The 20,173-nt window shown below is 44.6% G+C and overlaps 1 protein-coding gene across 4 annotated transcripts; it reads left to right on the forward strand.

Moving 5' to 3' along the window:
* The first annotated feature begins 1,883 nt into the window (after positions 1-1,883).
* baz2a (bromodomain adjacent to zinc finger domain, 2A) lies at positions 1,884-17,439 on the forward strand. Of its 4 annotated transcripts, none has more exons than XM_010778388.1 (29): positions 1,884-1,972; positions 3,374-3,497; positions 3,590-4,456; positions 5,167-7,164; positions 7,391-7,666; positions 7,761-8,111; positions 8,224-8,284; positions 8,409-8,517; positions 8,610-8,711; positions 8,855-9,077; positions 9,225-9,286; positions 10,142-10,207; positions 10,307-10,690; positions 10,771-11,025; positions 11,127-11,341; positions 11,433-11,507; positions 11,617-11,791; positions 11,870-11,932; positions 12,018-12,162; positions 12,245-12,849; positions 13,256-13,589; positions 14,053-14,208; positions 14,335-14,495; positions 15,419-15,484; positions 15,589-15,872; positions 16,132-16,267; positions 16,388-16,552; positions 16,906-17,141; positions 17,292-17,439. In XM_010778388.1, the coding sequence occupies exons 2-29, from the start codon at positions 3,374-3,376 to the stop codon at positions 17,437-17,439; spliced, it is 7,842 nt and encodes a 2,613-aa protein (XP_010776690.1). In that variant the 5' UTR covers positions 1,884-1,972. The 4 variants fall into 4 exon arrangements, with proteins under 4 accessions (XP_010776690.1, XP_010776693.1, XP_010776691.1 ...); XM_010778391.1 differs by having other exon boundaries at positions 16,406-16,552; XM_010778389.1 differs by lacking the exon at positions 1,884-1,972 and adding an exon at positions 1,981-2,081.
* Positions 17,440-20,173: the final 2,734 nt, after the last annotated feature.

The raw sequence follows: 20,173 nt of genomic DNA on the forward strand, positions 1-20,173 counted from the left end.
ACTAGACCCACTGAATTATTATTATTTGTAATCTTACTAATATTTGATTGTATTTTATTTAATTTTTTACCACTTTTTATTTTCCGTGTATTTGTACAATTATTTAATTGTATTTGTTTTATTATTATTTTATTGAAAACATATATATATTTTATTTTTTTAGTGTCTACTGTACTCTGTTCACCCTTGAGCATCCTTGACCGCCCTTGAACCATACACGCATGCCATGCTGGGTGGCAAACCACCAACCCTTTGGTTGTTAGGCATCCATTTACCCCTTCAGCCAAAGACACCAGTACATATTCCAGTCAAATTTCACACGATTGGCTTTTACGTTTATTAGGGTTACAAGGCGACACAAAGATATTGTTAAAGAACATTTGTTTGAACTCATCGCCAGAAATAACCATCAATCTTTCAGATCTGTTCCAGAAAAACCCAAGGCTACCAGGACGTGTGGAGCCAGGTTCCTGAATTTCATTTAGAGATAAGTGGACTTAAGCCTCTAAACTTTACCTAACTTCAGTTTTTCTTTTCTATATTTTTCACTTCAATTACCACAGCCTCTTTATTTCCATAAGATATGCAATGGAGTTTGCCATTTTGCCTCTCATATGTTGGGGATTTGAACCGCTGACCCCCACATTGGTAGGTATCCATTTACTACGTGCGATATCAAAGATATTGTTAAAGACAAGTGCACAACTTGCAGAGCAATTGAAAGTACAATTGTTATAAATGTGGTCGTATCCACAGAATACAAAGCACCAAGCAGAACAACACTGTGTGAAACACGCACAGACACAGAAATTAATAAATATATTAATGTTCGTAAAAATAAATGTAGAAATACATTAAAGATATGTGTGTTCTGTTTTATTCTCAACTTATATTTTTGTAGTTATACATTTATTTATTTAGTGTTTATTTATTCCTGTATTTCTAAATGTATTTCAGTTTTTTTCACATTTATTTATTCCTGTATTTATTCTGTATTAAATATGCATGTATTTTTGTGTTACTTATGTAATGTTCTGTCCTCAATACCTGGCTGCTCGTTGAGTGCATAAAGGCATATTATTATTATTATTATTATTATTATTGTTATTATTATTATTATTATTCACTCACAATCACAGCAATGCTGATGATAAGGAGAAATTGTCCCTGCCACAGATTTTTACAAAGTGATGCCCATGGTAATGATAATGAAAACCTTCACAGATCAGTAGAAAGCATCGGTTAATTAATAATGGGGATTTCTGCCTGTTTAACACACTTCATATGAAGCCTCATGAGATGAACCCTTTTGAGAACCAATTTGCTGGAAAGCTTCAAAGCTTCATAAGGCTTCATCTCGCCATCACTAATACTACTACTTCTACTACAATTATTACTAATACTTCTCCTACTACTCATACTAAGGTCTTTCCTTCCCAGTGGTCAGACTATACAGCCACCACTGCCCCTTGTAGACCACCACACACAACAACTCGGACTATAACAACAATGTTGTTCAATACTATATTTAAATGTTACTGCTAGCTGCTTATTCATTGTGCTACACCTGTAACAACAACATTGTCACATAAAACTGTGCAACTTATACTTATATACTAGGAACTATAATATTTACTACTGTCATTCTGCAGCTACTTTATTACTTTCTACTTGTTCACTTCTTATAATGCTGCTACTTAACTTTTTGTTCTTGAAATGTTTAATTATTATTATTTATTTATTTTTAAATATATGTGCTCAACTCACTAAATACTCTTCACTTTACAAAATATTGCTTTTATTGTGTTGTTATCAGATTATGTACTTTCTTGTGAAGTTGGTGTGGAACTGTAACCGGAAGTGCACGCGGTTGTTGTTGGGACATTTCCCACTGCTGCTGCTGCTTGCGCTGTTCTGTGATCATGGCTGCACTGGACCACACCAGCCATGTTTGCTAATTTAAAACCCAAAGGTTAGGCAAATAGTTGTTTATTATTTATCGATGTGCCATCTTCACCCGAAATCAGTTTAGACGAAGGTTTAGATGCGTCTGCACTTTCGGTATCCCGGGACTGAAAAAGGTTGGATAGCTTTAAGTGAAAATATGAGAGAAACTTTTGATGGTGGTGGTGTGGGTGGAAGATGCTCTGTAAAAATTGTACTCTGTGTGCGTGCAGCGTAAACAATGTAACTTCATCTGGCTGCTAGCTAACGTTAGCCCGTGAACAAAAGGGAAGCACGCCTCCCATCTGTTATCAAGCGAGCGTGAGAGGGATAACGTTGGTGGCTATCAAAATACCGGATGATATTTATTTTCCTCCGCGGTGCTCTCTCTATCGATAATGGGCATCATGGTTTCCCACCAGCGTGGTTGCGTTTCATTCTACCTGGCTGCTAGCTAGCATCGCAGTTTAAGTAACGTACTTACTCTGGTTGATGGTGCTATTAGTTAGCTACTAGCTAGCATCGCAGCTTTAAGGAACGTACTTACTCCGGTTGATGATGCTATCAGTTAGCTACACGCTATCGTTTGTTAGCTAGGTTCTTTTGTGATGATTTAGCTATATAACCTTGGAGCAGGAGCGAGGAACATTTTTGTCACGGTAAAGTTATCAGTATGTCCAACCTTTTTAATGAATGAAATATATATATAATGTTTGAACTGTTAGCTGATTAGCATAGCTTTAAAGTGAAATGTTCATCTGAGATCGCAGCTAGCGCGGCTTAGCTAACGCGGCTTCTGCAAGGGCCTCGATGAATTAGGAAATATGTTCAGAGGGTTAATGTTGTACTACGACTGTACGTAGCTATTTAACAGTGAGTGGTGGTGTAACAGTGCTTGAGGCCTTTCCGTGACTGTAAAATATGAACGCTAATCCCTCCATTGTTACTTGGTCGATGCCACCAGGTCTCGGATACAGTATGTGTGTGGTTATGCCTTTCTGTGTTTGGGCCGTACATTTATAATGGCAGATCGAGGAGGATGTACTCATATTAGCGGAGCCTCATCAGCGGCATTGATGAGCTTCTCGCAATATTCTGGTTGTCCATTACGGCTCACTGCTCGGGCCTGGCATCTGCTGTTTCTGCCTGGCTGCGACATTTTGACGGTTGTTGTTGTTGGAACGAAATTGTGCTGTCACAAGCTTTGGTTGCCAAAATCATTTAGGATTACAAAAAAATCGTACACATTACGTAGCGTCTGCCAGGCTTCATGGGAATAATTTAAAGGATACATTTGTAGTTCACATGGTGATGTTTATTGTGCACTTAGCCCCGTGAATCAACTGCTTCCTCTTCTATGCATTTTACTGAATGGATGTTGGGAGTGTATTTTTGTATTTAGTTTTTTCTTTTCTTTATGATTTTTCAGATGGACTCAAATAATCATTTAAACTATAGTACCAACTCCTCAGCAAACTCAGGACTGAAACTCTCCTCAGGGGATTCTCTTTATTCTAACGGGTCCTCCATGAGTTTTTCTCAGCAGGGGAAGAGTGAGTATTTTAAGCCTTTTGCACTTTATGTACTTAATAGAGTCACCTTCTCTTTCACCCTCTAACCATGCAAATGTTTGTATTCTTAACAGACATGAATGGCGAAATGAATGTGAACGGCGTCACTACTGTACACGGGTCCGGTGCGCCTGGTGCCCACCCCCCAACAGCTCCTTACCCACACATGAGCAACCACCACCAGAGCAGCATGGGCTATGACTACTTGTGGGCAGGACACCCTCAGTATGGTCCAGCCATGGGGGCCTCTCCTGGGCACGGGATGCCCCAGAAGCAGCCTGCCCCTGGGATGGGGCAGCCTCAGTCACAGCACCACTTCCAGGGTCATGGACAGTACCAGCTCAACGGGGGTATTGAAAGCTCCCACCAGCCCTCTGGGGCAGGACCACCAAACATCCCTCTTCCTGGGAGTCAGTACTGGAACAGGAGTAACCCTGGCCCACAGCAGATAAGTTATAATTCCCAGAGTATGTATGGGACCTACCAGAGTCCGGCACATCCTGGAATTACACCGTCACAACACCACCAGCAACAGCCGCCCTCACATCCAACGTCACAGCAGCACCTCCAGTCCCATCGAAACCCACACCACCACCACCAGCAGCACCAGCAACCACAGCATTATGGTCTGATGCCCAATGGGATGCCATTCTACCAGCATCCACCACAGCACCCGTCTTCACAGCAGTCTCAGCCCCAAGGCCAAGCTCAGATGATTCCCCCAGCGGCCCAGAATTTTACTCCTCCACGTGATAGCCCACAGCACCACAGTTTAGGAAGAGGTGGCAGTGGCAGCGGGAGTTGCAGCCCCCTCCACATGGGGATGTCCTCCTCACCACTAGCGTCACCGTCTACAGTGCAGGAGAGTGAATCACCCAAGAGCCACAGCAGGGAACGGAGCCCACATGCTAGCAATGTGGGAAAGTCTCCTGTCATGCAAGGTGACCATTTTACACTTATCTTTCATATCAACATTTTATACATTTTATCTGCTTTTGTTGTAAACATGAACAAAATGAACACACTATCCATTTAAGAAAAGCTCAAATAAGGAAAAATGTAATGGGTAAAATAAACAAAAAGACCTGCCTCTAACCAAAACAAACTCAAACATAACTTGTTTTGATAAATTCTCACCTAGTACTACTAACCCGACTAGCAAACACACTTAAAAAACTAAAAAAAGTAAAATGTTGACACGACTGGTATTTATCAGACTTTTATTTCCTCATTAATTAAACTGTCCTTTACATTTCCTCATTTAACTCTACCAATTGAGTGCTACTTGTAGACATATGGTCTTCTTCCTCTTTTTGCATTCTTGGCCTATCTATCCAAGCGTCTATTAATATTATAACGTCACACTCATTTTTGTGGATTTAAAGACAGAACTATTATTCTAAAGACTTGTAAGGAAATTATTGAAAATACAAGTAATGTTATGTTTCGTCGCTACTGGTGTATCTTGCACATGAATGCTGCGCTCAGCTGTGGGGGATGGTGCCAAAAATCAACCAGCAGGTGCCACTGTTGGATACTTGACCGTGACCATCCAATGCTTTGATACATAATACACTCAACAGCCGTCATCATATAATAACATTTAACGAGCTTATGTTTTAACTATTTTATTTATTCTCTTCACTTTCAGGGAATACAAGAGAACCTGCCAACGAGGTAGACACAAGCTATAACGGCAGGGAAAGGTCACCTGTTGCTCAGAGGCCCAAAGGTGCGGCTCACCTGGGACCTGATGTTCGTCAACCTTCTGAACAACAGCCAGCAGCTCGGCGTCGAGAAATGGCCTCCCCTGTCAGGGAGACAGCCGCTGATACGCCTCCTTACTCTGTGTCATCTCAGCTCTCTGAATCTACCAAGGCCTCGACACCCCCTCGGGTCCCTGCAGCTCCTGCTGCCTCAGAGTCTCCCGCTGCCTCAGAGTCTCCCGCATCATCCCCTGAACCCCCTATAGTGTCATCCCCCAAGGTGTCCTCTGCTCCATCTTCAGCTGCTCCCCCCAGACTTTCTTCACCTCCTCCTTTGAAGCAATGCCCCAGGCCCTCCTCTACTGCTGCGAACGAGACATCCCCTGCTGGTTCCAAGCCACTGTCAGAGGGTTCTTCCCCCTCCTCCCTGCCGGCATCACCTCAAAAATGGTCTAAACAACTTGCTTCGACTGATGGCGTGTCTAAACAAGCAGTAGTTTCCTCTGCCTCTCCTCCTTCATCAGACTCTGTTGCTCATCAAACAAAGTCTTCTTGGCCTCGTTTATCTTCTGGGCCTCCAACAGCTTCACCCATCTCATCTCTTCAACACATGGTTCAAGGGTCCAAGCCATCTCTGATGCCGAGACCCCCAAAGTTAATATCTTCAGTTCCGTCTGTTGGTGCAAAATCCTCATCGGCTGGTGTTGCTCCACCTCTACTGTCAGCATCAGGATCTTCAACCTCAACACCTCCTGGCTCTCGTTTATCAGTACCCCCCATGTCTGTGTCAAAAACTCCTTCAGTCTTCAGTAGACCTCCCACATCCCTGCTTCAGACCTACACTCCTCCAGCTGCTGACTCTGGTCTTTCCACTGCTTCTGCAGCATCTTCACCACCAGGAGTGGTGAACTTATCCTCCCCAGCAGCCCACGAAAGTCTTACAGTGCGACCTCTGTCTACCCTACCTCTTCTAACCACTCAAGCCTCCAGGACTGCACCTGTGTCCGCCCCTCCTGCCTTGGTGTCTGTGCCCTCAGCAAAGGGTCTTTCTTCTGGAGTGGTTCAAAGCCCCGACTCTGAGCAGCGTCCTCCTCATGCACTGAAGCATTCGTCTCTCAAGCCAGAGCCCCACGCTCATAGTGAGGATAGGAAATCGATGCCTTACAAAAAAAATGGAAGACCAGAGGAACTCCCGCCTCGATGTGATTTGGGCAGCATAAGAGCATCACAGAAGGGGGAAGCTACTGAAACTGATAAATCTGATATCCGCTCACCCACATATTTCACTGATCTTCCTGGGAAACCCTCGCAGACCACAGTCGCTTCTGATCAAAGGCTCATAAAGAAACAGACAGCTTCTGAAAGTCAGCACATGCAAAGCAGTTTCTGTGACACAGAGGACTCCATGCTGGAGCACACTCCACTCAGGAAGTCTTCTCATCTGCACAGCACACGGATAAAACACTTGACCGATGAAGAAAGTTTTAATGACTCTTCACAAACGGCTTCGAAATTTGAAGGCGATTCCACCTTTGACAGCTCCTCTAGAATTGATGTCAGCTCTGCCTTTGAAAAGACTTCGTATGCGGATGAGGACGGCTCAGGTGTGGACGACTCCTTCCAGTTTGACAGCAGCTTCCACCTGAGAAAGGATACCTCTCAGTTTGACAGCTCTTTCCATGCAGAGGAGGAACCGCCCACTGCGTTTGACACCACTAGAGATAGCAGCTGTTCTGCTGAAGACTCCAGAGATGACACGCTGGACTCCACCAGGGGAGGGGAAACGTCTGAGGCCGAAGAGACTCAGGACAGCTGCCAAATCACAGGAGGATCCATGCTGGAGTCTTCTCTGAACAACACCTCTCAGATGGAAGAGACCTCTGTCGACTCGAGTGACGTTTCCTACTCGCGCTCATTTGTGGCATCTCAGCCAGATCGCCAAGGTACATTTTTATAAAGTTCATGATCATGGAAATAAGAATCTCACCCTGAATAAAACTTTTTTATTTTACATTTCTTCCATTGTCAACAAATACAAATGTATTTAATAATTCAAAAGAATCTTGTTTTAGTTTTCTATGTCATTGTGTGTATTATTTTCTCAGTAAAGAAGACAAATCTTCTTAGTTATGCCAGCACATATGAAATCTTCTTGTTTTTTCATCTCAGGACCTGAAGCAGAAGGGGGGCCCAGAGGACATGATACACCAGACTCAGCTGGACGCTTTAGCATTAAGACCAGTGTTGATGAGACAATGACTCCCCCGAGTTTCAAGATGAGAGACGAGAACTTTATCGCCTTCAGTACCCCAGCAGAGAGCCCTGCTGTACACCCACTCCAACCAGTACCTGATCCAAATGTGTCCCCCGCTGGAGGACATGTGAAAACCCCAGGGAAACAACGGAAACCTCGAACTCCAAAGGCATTACTGATTAAAACCCCAGGTATTACAGATTATGTTTTTTAACAAAATTGTAAACTTAAACGTTTTAAATATTACATTTGATTGAAAACGTTTCTTTTCCTTATTATTTGAAGCGCCAGAGGGGGCCCAGCGGAAGCCTCGGGGCCGAACCCCGAAGGCAGAGAAGATGAAGACTGAAGAGGAAGGCAATAAACAGGAGGTAGCCAAGGGGAGGAAGAGGAAGAAGTCTCTCAAGGGGGATGTTCAGGAAACATCAGATGTTACTGGAGAGGCTGTCGATACCGTCACAGCCACTATTGAAGCTGTTCTAGCAAACACTTCAGCTATTACTACAACGTTCGAGAAACCCAAGAAGGCAAAAAGGGTTAAGAAACAAGACCAAGAAGGAAATGTGGCAAAAATACGGAAAGATGCCGAAACGACTGCTGATGACGTTGAGGAAAATGATGACAGCTCCACTGCAGGTCATTACTCGTTTCGTAAATGGGGATCCACATTATGTAATGGCAATTGTAAAGAGATGATATACAATAATAAGATCATTCTAAACCTGATTGTGTCCATTGTATTCAACAGGTGAATCTCGACAGAGAAGGGTTGCAACTGAAGAGCAAGTGCAGTTCCCAATGCAGCATGGGTAATGTTCCCTTTGTGGATTTGTCTTCATCCTGTTGATCCAACACATTGTGGTCTCAGTGTGTACAGTGTTCAAACATTCTCAAATATTGTTCTGTTGTAATCGTGAACCCTGTCGACTGTAGTTGGAAGAGAGAGATTCGAGTGAAGAAAATGGAGGACCGCATGAAAGGTGAAACCTGGTACTACACACCTTGTGGAAGGAGGATGAAGCAGTTCCCCGAAATAATCAAGGTGAAGCTTCAATTCAATATAAAACATGATGATGTATTGATGTCAGAACACTGACGTTTCTCTCATACCTGTTTCCTCATTGTTTCTTCCAGTACTTGAATAAACACACAGACAGCATCGTCACTAGAGAACATTTCAGCTTCAGCCCGCGCATGCCTGTTGGAGATTTTTATGAAGAAAGAGAAACTTCTGAGGTCTGTATATATATATTTTTTCTCCTAAAAATACTCATTTTTTTAAAAGACAAAAGTCAAATCATTCACACTTTGAAAATACCGTGTATCACAAATGATAAAATGGGTAGAGGGGGGACTCATCATGCTCTAATATGTTACAGGGTAAACAGTGGGTCGTCTTGGCGAATGAGGAGGTTCCCTCGATGATCATGGCCATCACCGGCCGCCGGGGTCGACCTCCAAACCCTGACAAGGAGACGCCTCGCAGGGTCCGGGTCATAAAGGGGGGGCTGGCCCGTCGCCCGGGTCGACCCCCCAAACCCAAGATGATCGACCTCCTCAGCAAGGTTGACGCCAAGCTTTTGAATCGACTTGAGGCCAAGGGTGAGTGAATGTAAACTGGAAGAAGCATTAGTGTACAAGGATATGTTTAAAGCTGATTAGTTCAATATTTATCATTTATTTATTAATACTTCTCACATTTACCTCTGTCATTGGTTTGTACTGTAGCTGACTGTTTGTGTTTTCTAGAAGCTCCCACGGAGGAGGAAAAGGAGAAAATTGCAAAAATCAAAAAGAAAATGAAGAAAAAGGTATTTCATTTAGTATATGAAGTTGTTTGTTTAACCCTTAGATGCCCTTAGAGTGACTGGACCCTACACTCTTCCATAAGTGGGTCAAAAAGGACCCGTATTAGAATAATGTGTTTTTAGGTCTTTTTGTCATTTTGGTTAAGAAAAATCACTTTTCATTAAAAAATGTCACTATTTATAATTTTAGACATTTGTTTTACATTTTGAAAAAAAAAAGGTTTTGAACTTATTGATGCAAAGAACTTCGCTATTCTGAGACCCTCACAGTATTCCAGTCCCTTTTCAAAACTCATCTCATCTCCTCTACTCATAGCCCACCCCCATCAATCCATGCCGGTTGATCAAGTTTGATAGTCCTCTACCCCCCACCCTAACCTTCCCTTATATTGTGAAGTGATTTTGAGTCCTTGAAAAGCCCTATACAAATATAATTTAATTATTATTATTATTATTATTATTATTATACTGACAGGTATCAGATCTTGCTGTGTAAAATAATCTTCCTGAGAGGTGTCACTTGTGATGTAGTCTGTGTGGTCTACAGTGAATGTATTCCTGACAGCAACAGGTGATAGAATCAAAGGTTCCCATAGGACCCACATTTTTGACCCACTTATGGAAGCTTGGGGTAGTAATACAAAAACTACATTACTAATTTCTTAAAATGTAAATTAAACATTTGAATGGCATGATATCCAAAACATGTTTTTTGAGGAATAGCTGGAATATGAAATGATAAAAAAATGTAATTACAAAGATACTTCAAGAAAACCACCTCACCTTATGCATCTAAGGGTTAACTATTATGATGTTGACATTTTACCCTAAATTTGTTGTTGCTGTTTATTTTATTAGGCACGATTGAGGAAGAGGGAGGATACGAAGATTAAGAAAATGAAAGCAGAAAAAAAGAAAGCCAAGGTACGGACAAAGACTCGACACAAAATGATCCATCAGCATTTTCCTCTGCACCATCTCTCCCTCACCTCAACCTGTTCTCTCTTTAATGTGTGTGTTCAGCTTGAGCAAGCAGGCAAGGACTTGGAGCTGAAGGCTGACTCATCAGACCCCACAGCCCCTCTGCCAGCCCCAGGGTCTGCTGCAGCGCCCAAGAAGCCCGGCCGCAGGAGGTCAGCCAAAGTGGAGGCTCCTCCACGAGTGCAGCAGACGGACGAGGAGCGGATAGCGCAGGGTAAGAGAGTGCTGGGCGCTCGGAGTAAAGCCAAGGCTCTGGCTAAAGCCCAGGCAGAGGCTGAGGCGGCGGCTCAGAAGGCGCAGGCAGTGAAGAGGGCAGCCGAGAGGAGGGTGCAGGTCCAGAGACGTCTGGAGGAGAGGAAGAGGCAGCAGATAATCGCAGACGAGCTGAAGAAGCCCACAGAAGACATGTGTCTCACTGACCACAAAGTGAGTTCTGTGTTTACCTTATTCTACTTTATTAGCAATGTGATTGAAAAGATTGTACTTATGAACTTTGTCTCCGTCAGCCGCTGCCAGAGCTGTCCCGTATCCCGGGTTTGGTTCTTTCTGGAAAAGCTTTTGCACACTGCCTGGCTGTGGTTGAGTTCCTACATGGCTATGGGAAGTTGATCGGTCTCAATATACCCAAGGACATCCCCAGCCTTGCTACCCTGCAGGAGGGCCTCTTAGGCCTGGGCGACAGCTACGGAGAGTTCCAGGACCTAGTCATAAAGCTGATGGAGGCTGCGCTCCATGATCCAGGCCTTCCGTCATTTTATCAGGTGTGTGATGAGTATTTCCTCCTTTTTTTTATTAATTACATCACATGAAGAGTGGTGGACCTTTTTTTAATCAACAGCTTATTTTTAATCCCAACTTTTAGTCGGTGAAGATCCTCGGGGAAAAGCTGGTTGATTTGAAGCTGACCCGCAGCACAGTCTCAGAAGTGCTTCGCGTCTTTTTGGAAGCTCATGGTTATGATACAGAAGTGTGCGACACACTGAGGACCAAAACCTTTCACGCCCTGACCCCTGACACCAAGGCGTCCATCCTGGGGTTCCTGGTGGACGAGCTCAACAGCAGCAACATTGTGATAAGGTCAGAACAAACACTTATTACAAGAGCTGTAGGATTCACTGTCGATACAAATCTGTTAATGCTTCATGAATGTCTGCATTTTATATTTCAGTGATATTGACAACACATTAGAAAACATGGCAACATACAGGAAGAACAAGTGGATCATTGAGGGGAAGTTGCGGAAGTAAGTTCATGTTTTTTTACATTTTAAAACAGAAAAAAATCCCACATTACTCCCAGATATGTTCTGTAGTTGAAGGACACGTTGATCCTGATTGTTCTCTCCCTTGCAGACTGAAGGCAGCACTAGCTCGTCGGACAGGACGCTCGGAGGAAGAGCTGTGTTTTGAGGAGAGGAGGCGCAGTGCCCGAGTGGCCGAGGAAGACACCCTCAGTCTGGAGGAGGGTGGTCCGGCCTCGGAGAGAAGCAACCGCCGCGCACGCAAAGAAGAGCCCAAAGTCAGTGATGTAAGTATCTGCTGTTGTGATTGCTCAGTATAACAGTTCAGTCTTTCCTTTATTAAATGTGTATCTATTCTATTACAGAGTGAGAGCCCGACCACTGCCAGCATTCCAGAGCTTGAGAGGCAGATCGATAAGCTAGCCAAGGTAAGCGTGACGCAACAGAGACGCAGGTCTTTAAACATTGGTGCCGCTATATATGAAATATTCTTCTGCTTTTGGATCTCCACAGCGGCAAGCATTCTTCCGTAAGAAACTGCTGCAGTCATCTCATTCCATGCGGGCCGTACTGCTGGGCCAGGACCGGTACCAGCGTAGATACTTGGCGCTACCTCACCTCGGAGGAGTTCTGGTCGAGGGGCCAGAGGAGCTGTTGAGTGAGTCTCAGAATAGAAAAGAGATCTTATGACTTCCATTTGAAAACTTCTTCTAAACTGAACTTATGTTTCTATGGTTTAGCTTCTGGAGATGTCCTGGTGGCCGAGGTTCCGGTCACCTTCCTCAAAAAGGAGCCCAAAGTTGAGGAGACCTCCATGCCTACATCTCCCCCTCCTACCCTTCCTTCTTCTCCTTCCTCCGCTGCCCACGCCCAGACCTCGTCTCCAGAGGAGGACGCGCTCCCTGGCACGGCGTCCCTCATGAGCATGCCGAGAGGACGAGGACGCCCACGCAAAATCAAACCAGAAGTGGAGCTTCACCTCCGCACAGCGAAGATCCGGCGGCGGCGTCGAAGCAGCGCCAGGTCGGGGGGGGAAGAAGGACCGGGGTCGCCAAACAGCGGCACACATGACCTCACACAGGCGGCTTTCAAGAGCTGGCTCAACCTATCTCAGGACGGAGTGACCAACGGCGCGTGCTCCGCGTCAGGAGACGCTCCGGAGGGTCATCGACCGGAGGAGACGGTGAAGGAGATGGCGGAGAAACAGGGACAGTGGTTCAACCTGCTTCCCAAACAACCGTGTGACGAAAACTCTCTGACCGAGCCGCAGACCCCCAGCTCTCCGCCTAAACCCCTCCCTCAGATCCTGAGTGCTCTGCCACAACTCACTGCTCCACTCCTGAAGGTTTGCTTTCACATTCATAACTATAAATGCATTTAATTATGCTTTAAGAATACATAGATGGTTAGATGTACTTTATTAAATCCAACCTGGGAAATTATTTTGTGAGAGCAGCAGCAGGTTATCAGGCATTGCACACGAGTAAAAAGTAATAAATAAACAGTAATTATATACATCGAAACAATAGAAAGATGTATATTATTACAGTATCTATAGATTATATAAAGTCATAAGTTAGAATACATTATAGACTAAAAACAAATACGGTATATAAACTTCTGATACTATACATAGGACACATATGCATAGTAGTAGCGGTCCTGTTTTTAAATATTTAAACACAATGAGGTAGAGGGATTTCTTTTTATGTGGTCTTTAAATAAATATATAAACTCTCTCGACTCCTCAGCCGGACCCTCTCCTGCCCGGCCTGACCCCTGCTGACCCCGTCACCCCGGCAACACCACAGGACGCTGCCCCCACACTACCTGCTTCCGAAGTTCCTGCTGCAGCACCCCCCCTCTCTCAGCCTCTTTCAGCTCCCATCCCTCCTGCCAAGCCCGGTCCAACGACCCCCCCCAGGCCCGGTCGCAGGCGGCGGAGAGGGAGCCGAGGCAGCAGTCCTGCCCGCAGGGGGCCGAGGGGGGCTGCAGCCAAACGCCGCGGCCGTCCCTCCAACTCCGTGTTCCAGGAGATCGAGCAGCAGTACTTCACACAACTGGTGGCCAAGCCCATACCAGCATGTAAGTAGCATCTGAATATAAAGTCTTACCGATGTTCTTTTTCCTTTCAACTCTTTTTACGTGAGTTTGCTAAAATAATTGTCTATTTTGCTCATTTATTAATCGATAAAGTGATCTTTTATTTATATTTTTGGTACGAAATTTGCAGTAAATGCTCTTTCAGCCTCTCATAATAGAGTTTTCCTGCTTTTCTGTTTTATTTCATATTAAACTTATTATCTTGGGTTTTAGAATGACAAAACAACTTGGTTGACATAGTATACGTCAAATGATTAATTTATAATATAGTTGTATATCAGTAATTAAAATACTACCGACTGCTACTACATTTAACATTTCCTAAACAACAAAACTGTTCAGAGATGACATTTAGTGCACAAATATGGACAGGAAACAAACTAATTATATTTATTGTGTGTCTGTCTTGTTTGTAATGTGTGTATATCTTTTTGTTTTTCTTTAGCTATGGTGCGTGGCTGGTGGTGGATTAAGGATCCAGAGGAACTGCAGAGCATCTTACAGGCTCTCCATCCAAGAGGCGTCAGGGAGAAGGTGCTCCACAAGCATTTGGCCAAACAAATGGAGCACTTAGCCGAGCTATGCACCAAACCAATCAACGGTGAGTGTGGTAAATGGGTTGTAATTAATACATGACATCATCTAGGCTCTATCCTTTCCCCCTCCCCATGTGTCCCATGTGTCCCTGGGACCTCCTTAAAACTGTTGTTGTGTTCCTTTCGTCCAGACCCTATATTTGAGTCGAAGGTAGATGAGAAGGATGTTCTATTGGAGACTCTGCAGAAGCCCTGGCAAGTTCAGGGGAAAGCAATGGACACCGACATCAATGCCCTCCAGTGGGTGGAGGACCTGGAGCAGCGGGTCATGGCAGCTGACCTCCTACTGAAGGTGAGAACCCCCTCTTTTTTTGTGTCTACTGGGATCAGCTAGTGATGCAACAGCTACAGGTGAGACACTACTGGGACCGGCATATACAGGGTGTCCGCGGGGATTTAAAAAGTATTAAAAGTTGATAAATCAATTTAGCGAAAATTAAGGCTATTAAACGACATTTCCCAAGGTATTACATTTTGTAGCTTGTTTTCAATAAGTATATCAATTGTCCAAAGAGGTTGTATTCTACAGTCTGCCTGAATGTAATCATTGCGTAGGTGTGTAGTGTGATTCTGTGGAGTTTATTTATGGCATCCCGTTGGATTTGACGTCATCTGAACAGGACATCGCACGCTCACTGCTTGATAACGAGCGAAGGTCCGTTTACGCCGGTTGTTAAACAACATCGTTATGGGGAAATGCAAATGGTTGGAAGATAAGGAGGAAGGACAATCAATACTGTATATAGTCAATGTGATGTAAAGTGTGTCGACAAGGTACCCGGTTAAAACTGGAATTGTCGATGAGGTCTTAACATGTACGGAAAGGGTCTTAAAAAAGGTCTTAAAAGGGATTGAATCTGATTTCAGGATTCCTGCATATACCCAGATAAAGCACTTTTTTAATTAATGGAAACTAGCAGGGAATTGTTGCGAAAGTTTATGGCACCTCAAAAAAGAGGCAGAGGCGTTTGCATAATGTTTTGTATATACATATCCTGACATGGATAGGTACCAACTGCTCTTGTCAGCATTTGCCTTGCAAGCTTCATGGCTGATTGTAAACACTAGATGGCGTGTTGAGCCATTTTCCACCCATACAGTGACAATTTGTATAAACTGACATATGTGCTAAGAGGATAGACCGTCTCATTCACAACAGTGTAACTACATCTGAGTGGCAGTAAAAGCTCATATCTGCTTTTGTTGTTCTTCCAGGCTCTACCTGAAGGTGCAGTGACCGAAGCTGAACCCAACACAGAGACAAAATTGCTAGAATTTGAGGTAAATATTAAAATACTTGATCAAATAAATCCTACAAACTCTCTAGAAATTATGTTTATTTAACTTTGACTAATACTCTTAACTCTCGCTGTTTTCTTTTCAAGCCGTACACAATCCCTGAGCCAGACTCCACACGTGATGATCTCAAGTACTTTGAACACGAAGCCGACCCACGTGATGACTGGATTATTCGAACTAAGAAGGAGTGGTCCGGTCTTCCTCGTTTCGGCACACATCCCGTGGACTTGGCCGTGCTGCGTTTGGCCAACCTGGAGCGAAACATTGAGCGGCGCTACCTGAAGGAGCCGCTGTGGAACATCGCCGAGGTGATGCGCCTCGCTCCTCTCACCCCGACCCCGGGAGAAGAGCATCCCATGGACGTCTTCAGGTGAGAAGAACAGGCTTATATTTACGGTTCAGGGGAGAAGTTTGGTTGGTTTTATGTTTTTAACATATGTTCTGATTTTGATTCAATGTAAATACTGCTATATTTTGTAATGTTGTCATAGCTTTCTTAAAATAGTTTTCTATTTTTTATTTTACTTTTTATTTGGACTTTTATGTATCCACCACAGCACCAAGTCAAATTCCTCGTACGTGTCAACCTACCTGGTAATAAACCTGTTTCTGATTCTCTTCTGCTTCAGTTTGGAAAGCGAGATCACGTCTCGACTACGAACATGGCGACAGGCTCTGGATCGCTGCCGCAGCGCCCCCCAGGTCTGTCTGTGTATAGTTCAGCTGGAGAAGGCCATTGCTTGGGAGAGATCTGTGACTAAAGTGGTAAGAAACATTTCCTCCCAAGATATTTAGTACTTTCGGTGACTTGCTTTTTTTAGGGAGCACACGGCACAAAATGAAACAAGAAATAACCAAACTGACATTTGTTGTCATCCTAATAAGCACATGCTCGTTATCCAGAATTGCCAGGTCTGCAGGAAAGGAGACAACGATGATTGCCTGTTGCTGTGTGACGGCTGTGATCGAGGCTGCCACATGTACTGCCTGAAGCCCAAAATCACCCAGGTGCCCGAGGGAGACTGGTTTTGTCCTCACTGCGTTGCCCAGGTCAGAACCATCCTGTGATACTTATACGAAAATAACTTGCAGCACAAATGAGGCTTTATGAAAAATCTAAAAGCATTTTGTAGCAATTGTGTCCTTCCAGGTAATTTGTTTTGTGCTGCATCGGGTTAGGGTAACTAACCAGCAATTAATTTATTATATAAGGTTTTGACTTATAAGACATTTCCCTTGGTATCTTAGTGTTTGTCTGGTGCTACAGAGTCATGAAACTGAAATATAAGATCAAAATATATGAAAACAGTCCGGAACATTGTGAGATATCAGTTTTTAAAACTAAAAGTGCTGCTCAATTAGTTGCCGGCTCAATCTGATCCATTATCCGCTCTGTCTCTCAGGAGGAGAGTGAGTCACCGCGCTCGTCCAAAAAGAGATTGAGGCTGAAGAAGAGGAGATATGAAGACGAAAGCTCTGAAGATGAGAGAACAACACGGCGTTCCAGGGACGGCATGGCGACACGATTCAAGGAGACCGTGACCCCCCCCTCCTCGTCTTCCCGCCCGTCCGGGGAAGGAAGCGCCGCTAAACGTCGCCGCATGACGACCCGAAACCAGCCCGACCTCACCTTCTGCGAGTGAGTGCTGTGGAGCTTCCTGCATGCACAATGATCTTTATTCATCTTACACATCCGGGTTTTAAAGTCATTTTTAAGTCTGCAGGATGACATTCCTTCTGACAGTTATATTGTGATGGATTTGTGTTAATTATTTTTACTTCCTGCCAGGATCATTCTAATGGAGATGGAGGCTCACGCTGATGCCTGGCCGTTCCTTGAACCCGTCAACCCTCGTCTGGTGCCAGGATACCGCCGCATCGTCAAGACCCCCATGGACTTCTTCACCATGAGAGAGAAACTGCTACAGGGAATGTAAGTTTCACCACTACGTTGTTTATAGAGAGGCGAAGTCCCGCTCATCTACTTCCGACCCATGGGACTTTATTTCGGAAAAAGTATGTATTGAAGTCGATGGGGAGAGAAAACTTATCTTTCCATCCCGTTTGAATCGTGCCACGAATTACACATATGATGATTGTCAATCTTAACAAAATCATTTCCATGTCAAAGAAAAGTCACAGTTTGTTTGTAAAACTGCGTTGAAATATAAACTCATGAACAAATACGGCCAACCTGAAAGACTACCAAGTCGGGCCAGAATCCGCGGTCCCGCATGCTGGCCTCCTTTACGGAAGACGACTAACTCGCCTGTGTGTATCGTACGCTCTCAACGCATGCCCAGAGCCTTGATAGTGATTTTGCACCCCTCCTTTTAATACTTTTCGCCTCATTCGTGAAAGAAAGAAGTGAAACCGTGCCCACGTGGGGCCGTGTTGGTGGCGAGACCGGGAGCGATGTAGTCTCATTGAGCGTTAACAGCACAAAAAATTTGTTACTTCACCAGTTTTCACGACCACCCATTTGTAATTTTTTTTGAGCTTGTTAAACTACTTTTAAATTGAAGCAAACATCATATGTGTACATTCGTGGCAGCGATTGCGCAAAACGGGATCAGAATAGAATAAGTTTTCTCTCCCCCATCGACTTCAAATACATACTTTTCCCGAAAATAAGGTCCAACGGTCCGGAAGTCAAATGAGCTGGGATCTTAGCCTCTCTATAAACGCAACGTAGTGGTGAAACTTTACATTCCGCTGTAGCAGATTCTCTCTCCATGGTGAGAAGTCCATGGGGGTCCTTGACGATGCGGGCGTATCCTGGCACCAGAGCAGGGTTGACGGGTTCAAGGAAGCGGGCCAGGGCCATCAGCGTGAGCCTCCCATCCCACCCTCGCATTAGAATGATCGCTGGCAGGAAGTAAAAAATAATCCTAACACAAGATCCACAGCAATATAAACGTGTCAGAAGGAATGTCATCCTGCAGAGCTTAAAAAATGACTTTAAAAACCAGGATGTGTAAGATGAATAAAGATCATCTGTGGGCATGCAGGAAGCTCCACAGCACTCCACTCGCAGAAGGTGAGGTCGGCGCTGGTTTCGGGTCGTCATCGCGGCGACGTTTAGCGGGCGCTTCGCATTCCCCGGACGGCCGCGGAAAAACGAGGAGGGCGTTCACGGTCTCTGAATCGTGTCGCCATGCCGTCCCCTGGAAACGCCCGTGTTGTTCTCTCATCTTCAGAGCTTTCGTCTTCATATCTCCTCTTCTTCAGCCTCATCTCTTTTTGGCACGAGCGCGGTGAGCTCACTCTCCCCTCCTGAGAGAGCAGAGCGGATAATGGATCAGATTGAGCCGGCAACTATTGAGCCACTTTTAGTTTTTAAAACTGAGTATATCTCACAATTGATCTTGATTATTTCAGTTTTCATGACTCTGTAAGCACCAGACAAACACTAAGATACCCAAGGGAAATGTCTTATAAGTCAAAACCTTATATCAATAACATAATTTGCTGGTTAGTTAGCCCTAACCCGAGCACACAAAACAAATTACCTGGTAGCGACAGCAATTGCTAGCAAACATGCTTTTAGATTTTTTCATAGAGATGTCCCATTCCGATCACCGTGATTGGGGATCGGAGCGCAGAATCACGTGATTTTCAAAAGATGCGGAATCGGGAGAAAAAAATCGGGGATCGGATTTTTTTTTTTTTATAAAAAATAAATACTTTTATTATTTATTTTTTTCAATGTTACAAAACAAAAATGACCTTTTCAATTTCTTGAACGAGTCATCCTGAGGGCCTTAGTTGGTTTCAAATTAACACAACTTCATGTATGTGTTGGCTTCTTTGGGCGCGCCGTCATGTATTTGTACATTACTGGATATTGCATCAATGTGACCAAGGGGAAACTAAATGTTGATGTTTTGATTTGATTTTCATGTCATGTACTAGTGAGTGGTTGAAACACTAGTAGTTGTTTAAGCCCCGCAATGATCCAGTAGCCGATGTATGAGGATATAGTGGCCTCAAGCGTTTTTGTTGGCTACACCCCCTTACCTTCCTCGGCAGTCACAAAGTTTCCCCTTTATCCAGTAAGGCAGATTCTGAGGCATATTTTGAGAGGTGTGATTCTCACTGCAACATTAAATTGCTGAGACGCCCTTGTCGCTCGAGGGCCACTGATGCCCAGAAAACACAGCCTATCACCTTCCTCTCCAGCGCGGCGCCGCCCATCCCACGCGGCGCTAGACCCGCTGACCCGCTGGCCCCGGGCCTGAGCATCACAGTCGCTGGGTCCAGCAGTTCGGCGACTCTCCTCCGCGCGGCCCGGCAGAAACCGATACACAAGCTTGCCTGAAGCGGTCATTGTCAAACCCTGAGAAATGGACATCGTGCGACGCGGGGCAGCCCTCAGAGCGGGGGGGCTGACTCAACCTAACTTCATGTGCGGGGCGATTGTGGGGTTCTTGAGCTCAGGCAAGCGTAGTCATAGTCCATCTCCTATTGTCATTATGGCATTCCCCTTTAATCCATCCTTTAAGGCACGATGTGTGCGCTTCGCTCTGATCCACCTGGAACTTCATTTTGTCGTTTGTTGGTGGGGCCCCCGTCAAGGAACGTGGCCCACCTTCAAACATGGTTGGTTGAAGTTGGAGGAAAGTCAAGGAGTGTACGCCTGTGTGTCCTCGGATGCCCTTGCGTTTTTAG

The sequence above is a fragment of the Notothenia coriiceps genome, unplaced genomic scaffold (genome assembly GCF_000735185.1).
Source record: "Notothenia coriiceps isolate Sejong01 unplaced genomic scaffold, NC01 NC01_scaffold00019001, whole genome shotgun sequence".
NCBI lineage: Eukaryota > Metazoa > Chordata > Actinopteri > Perciformes > Nototheniidae > Notothenia > Notothenia coriiceps.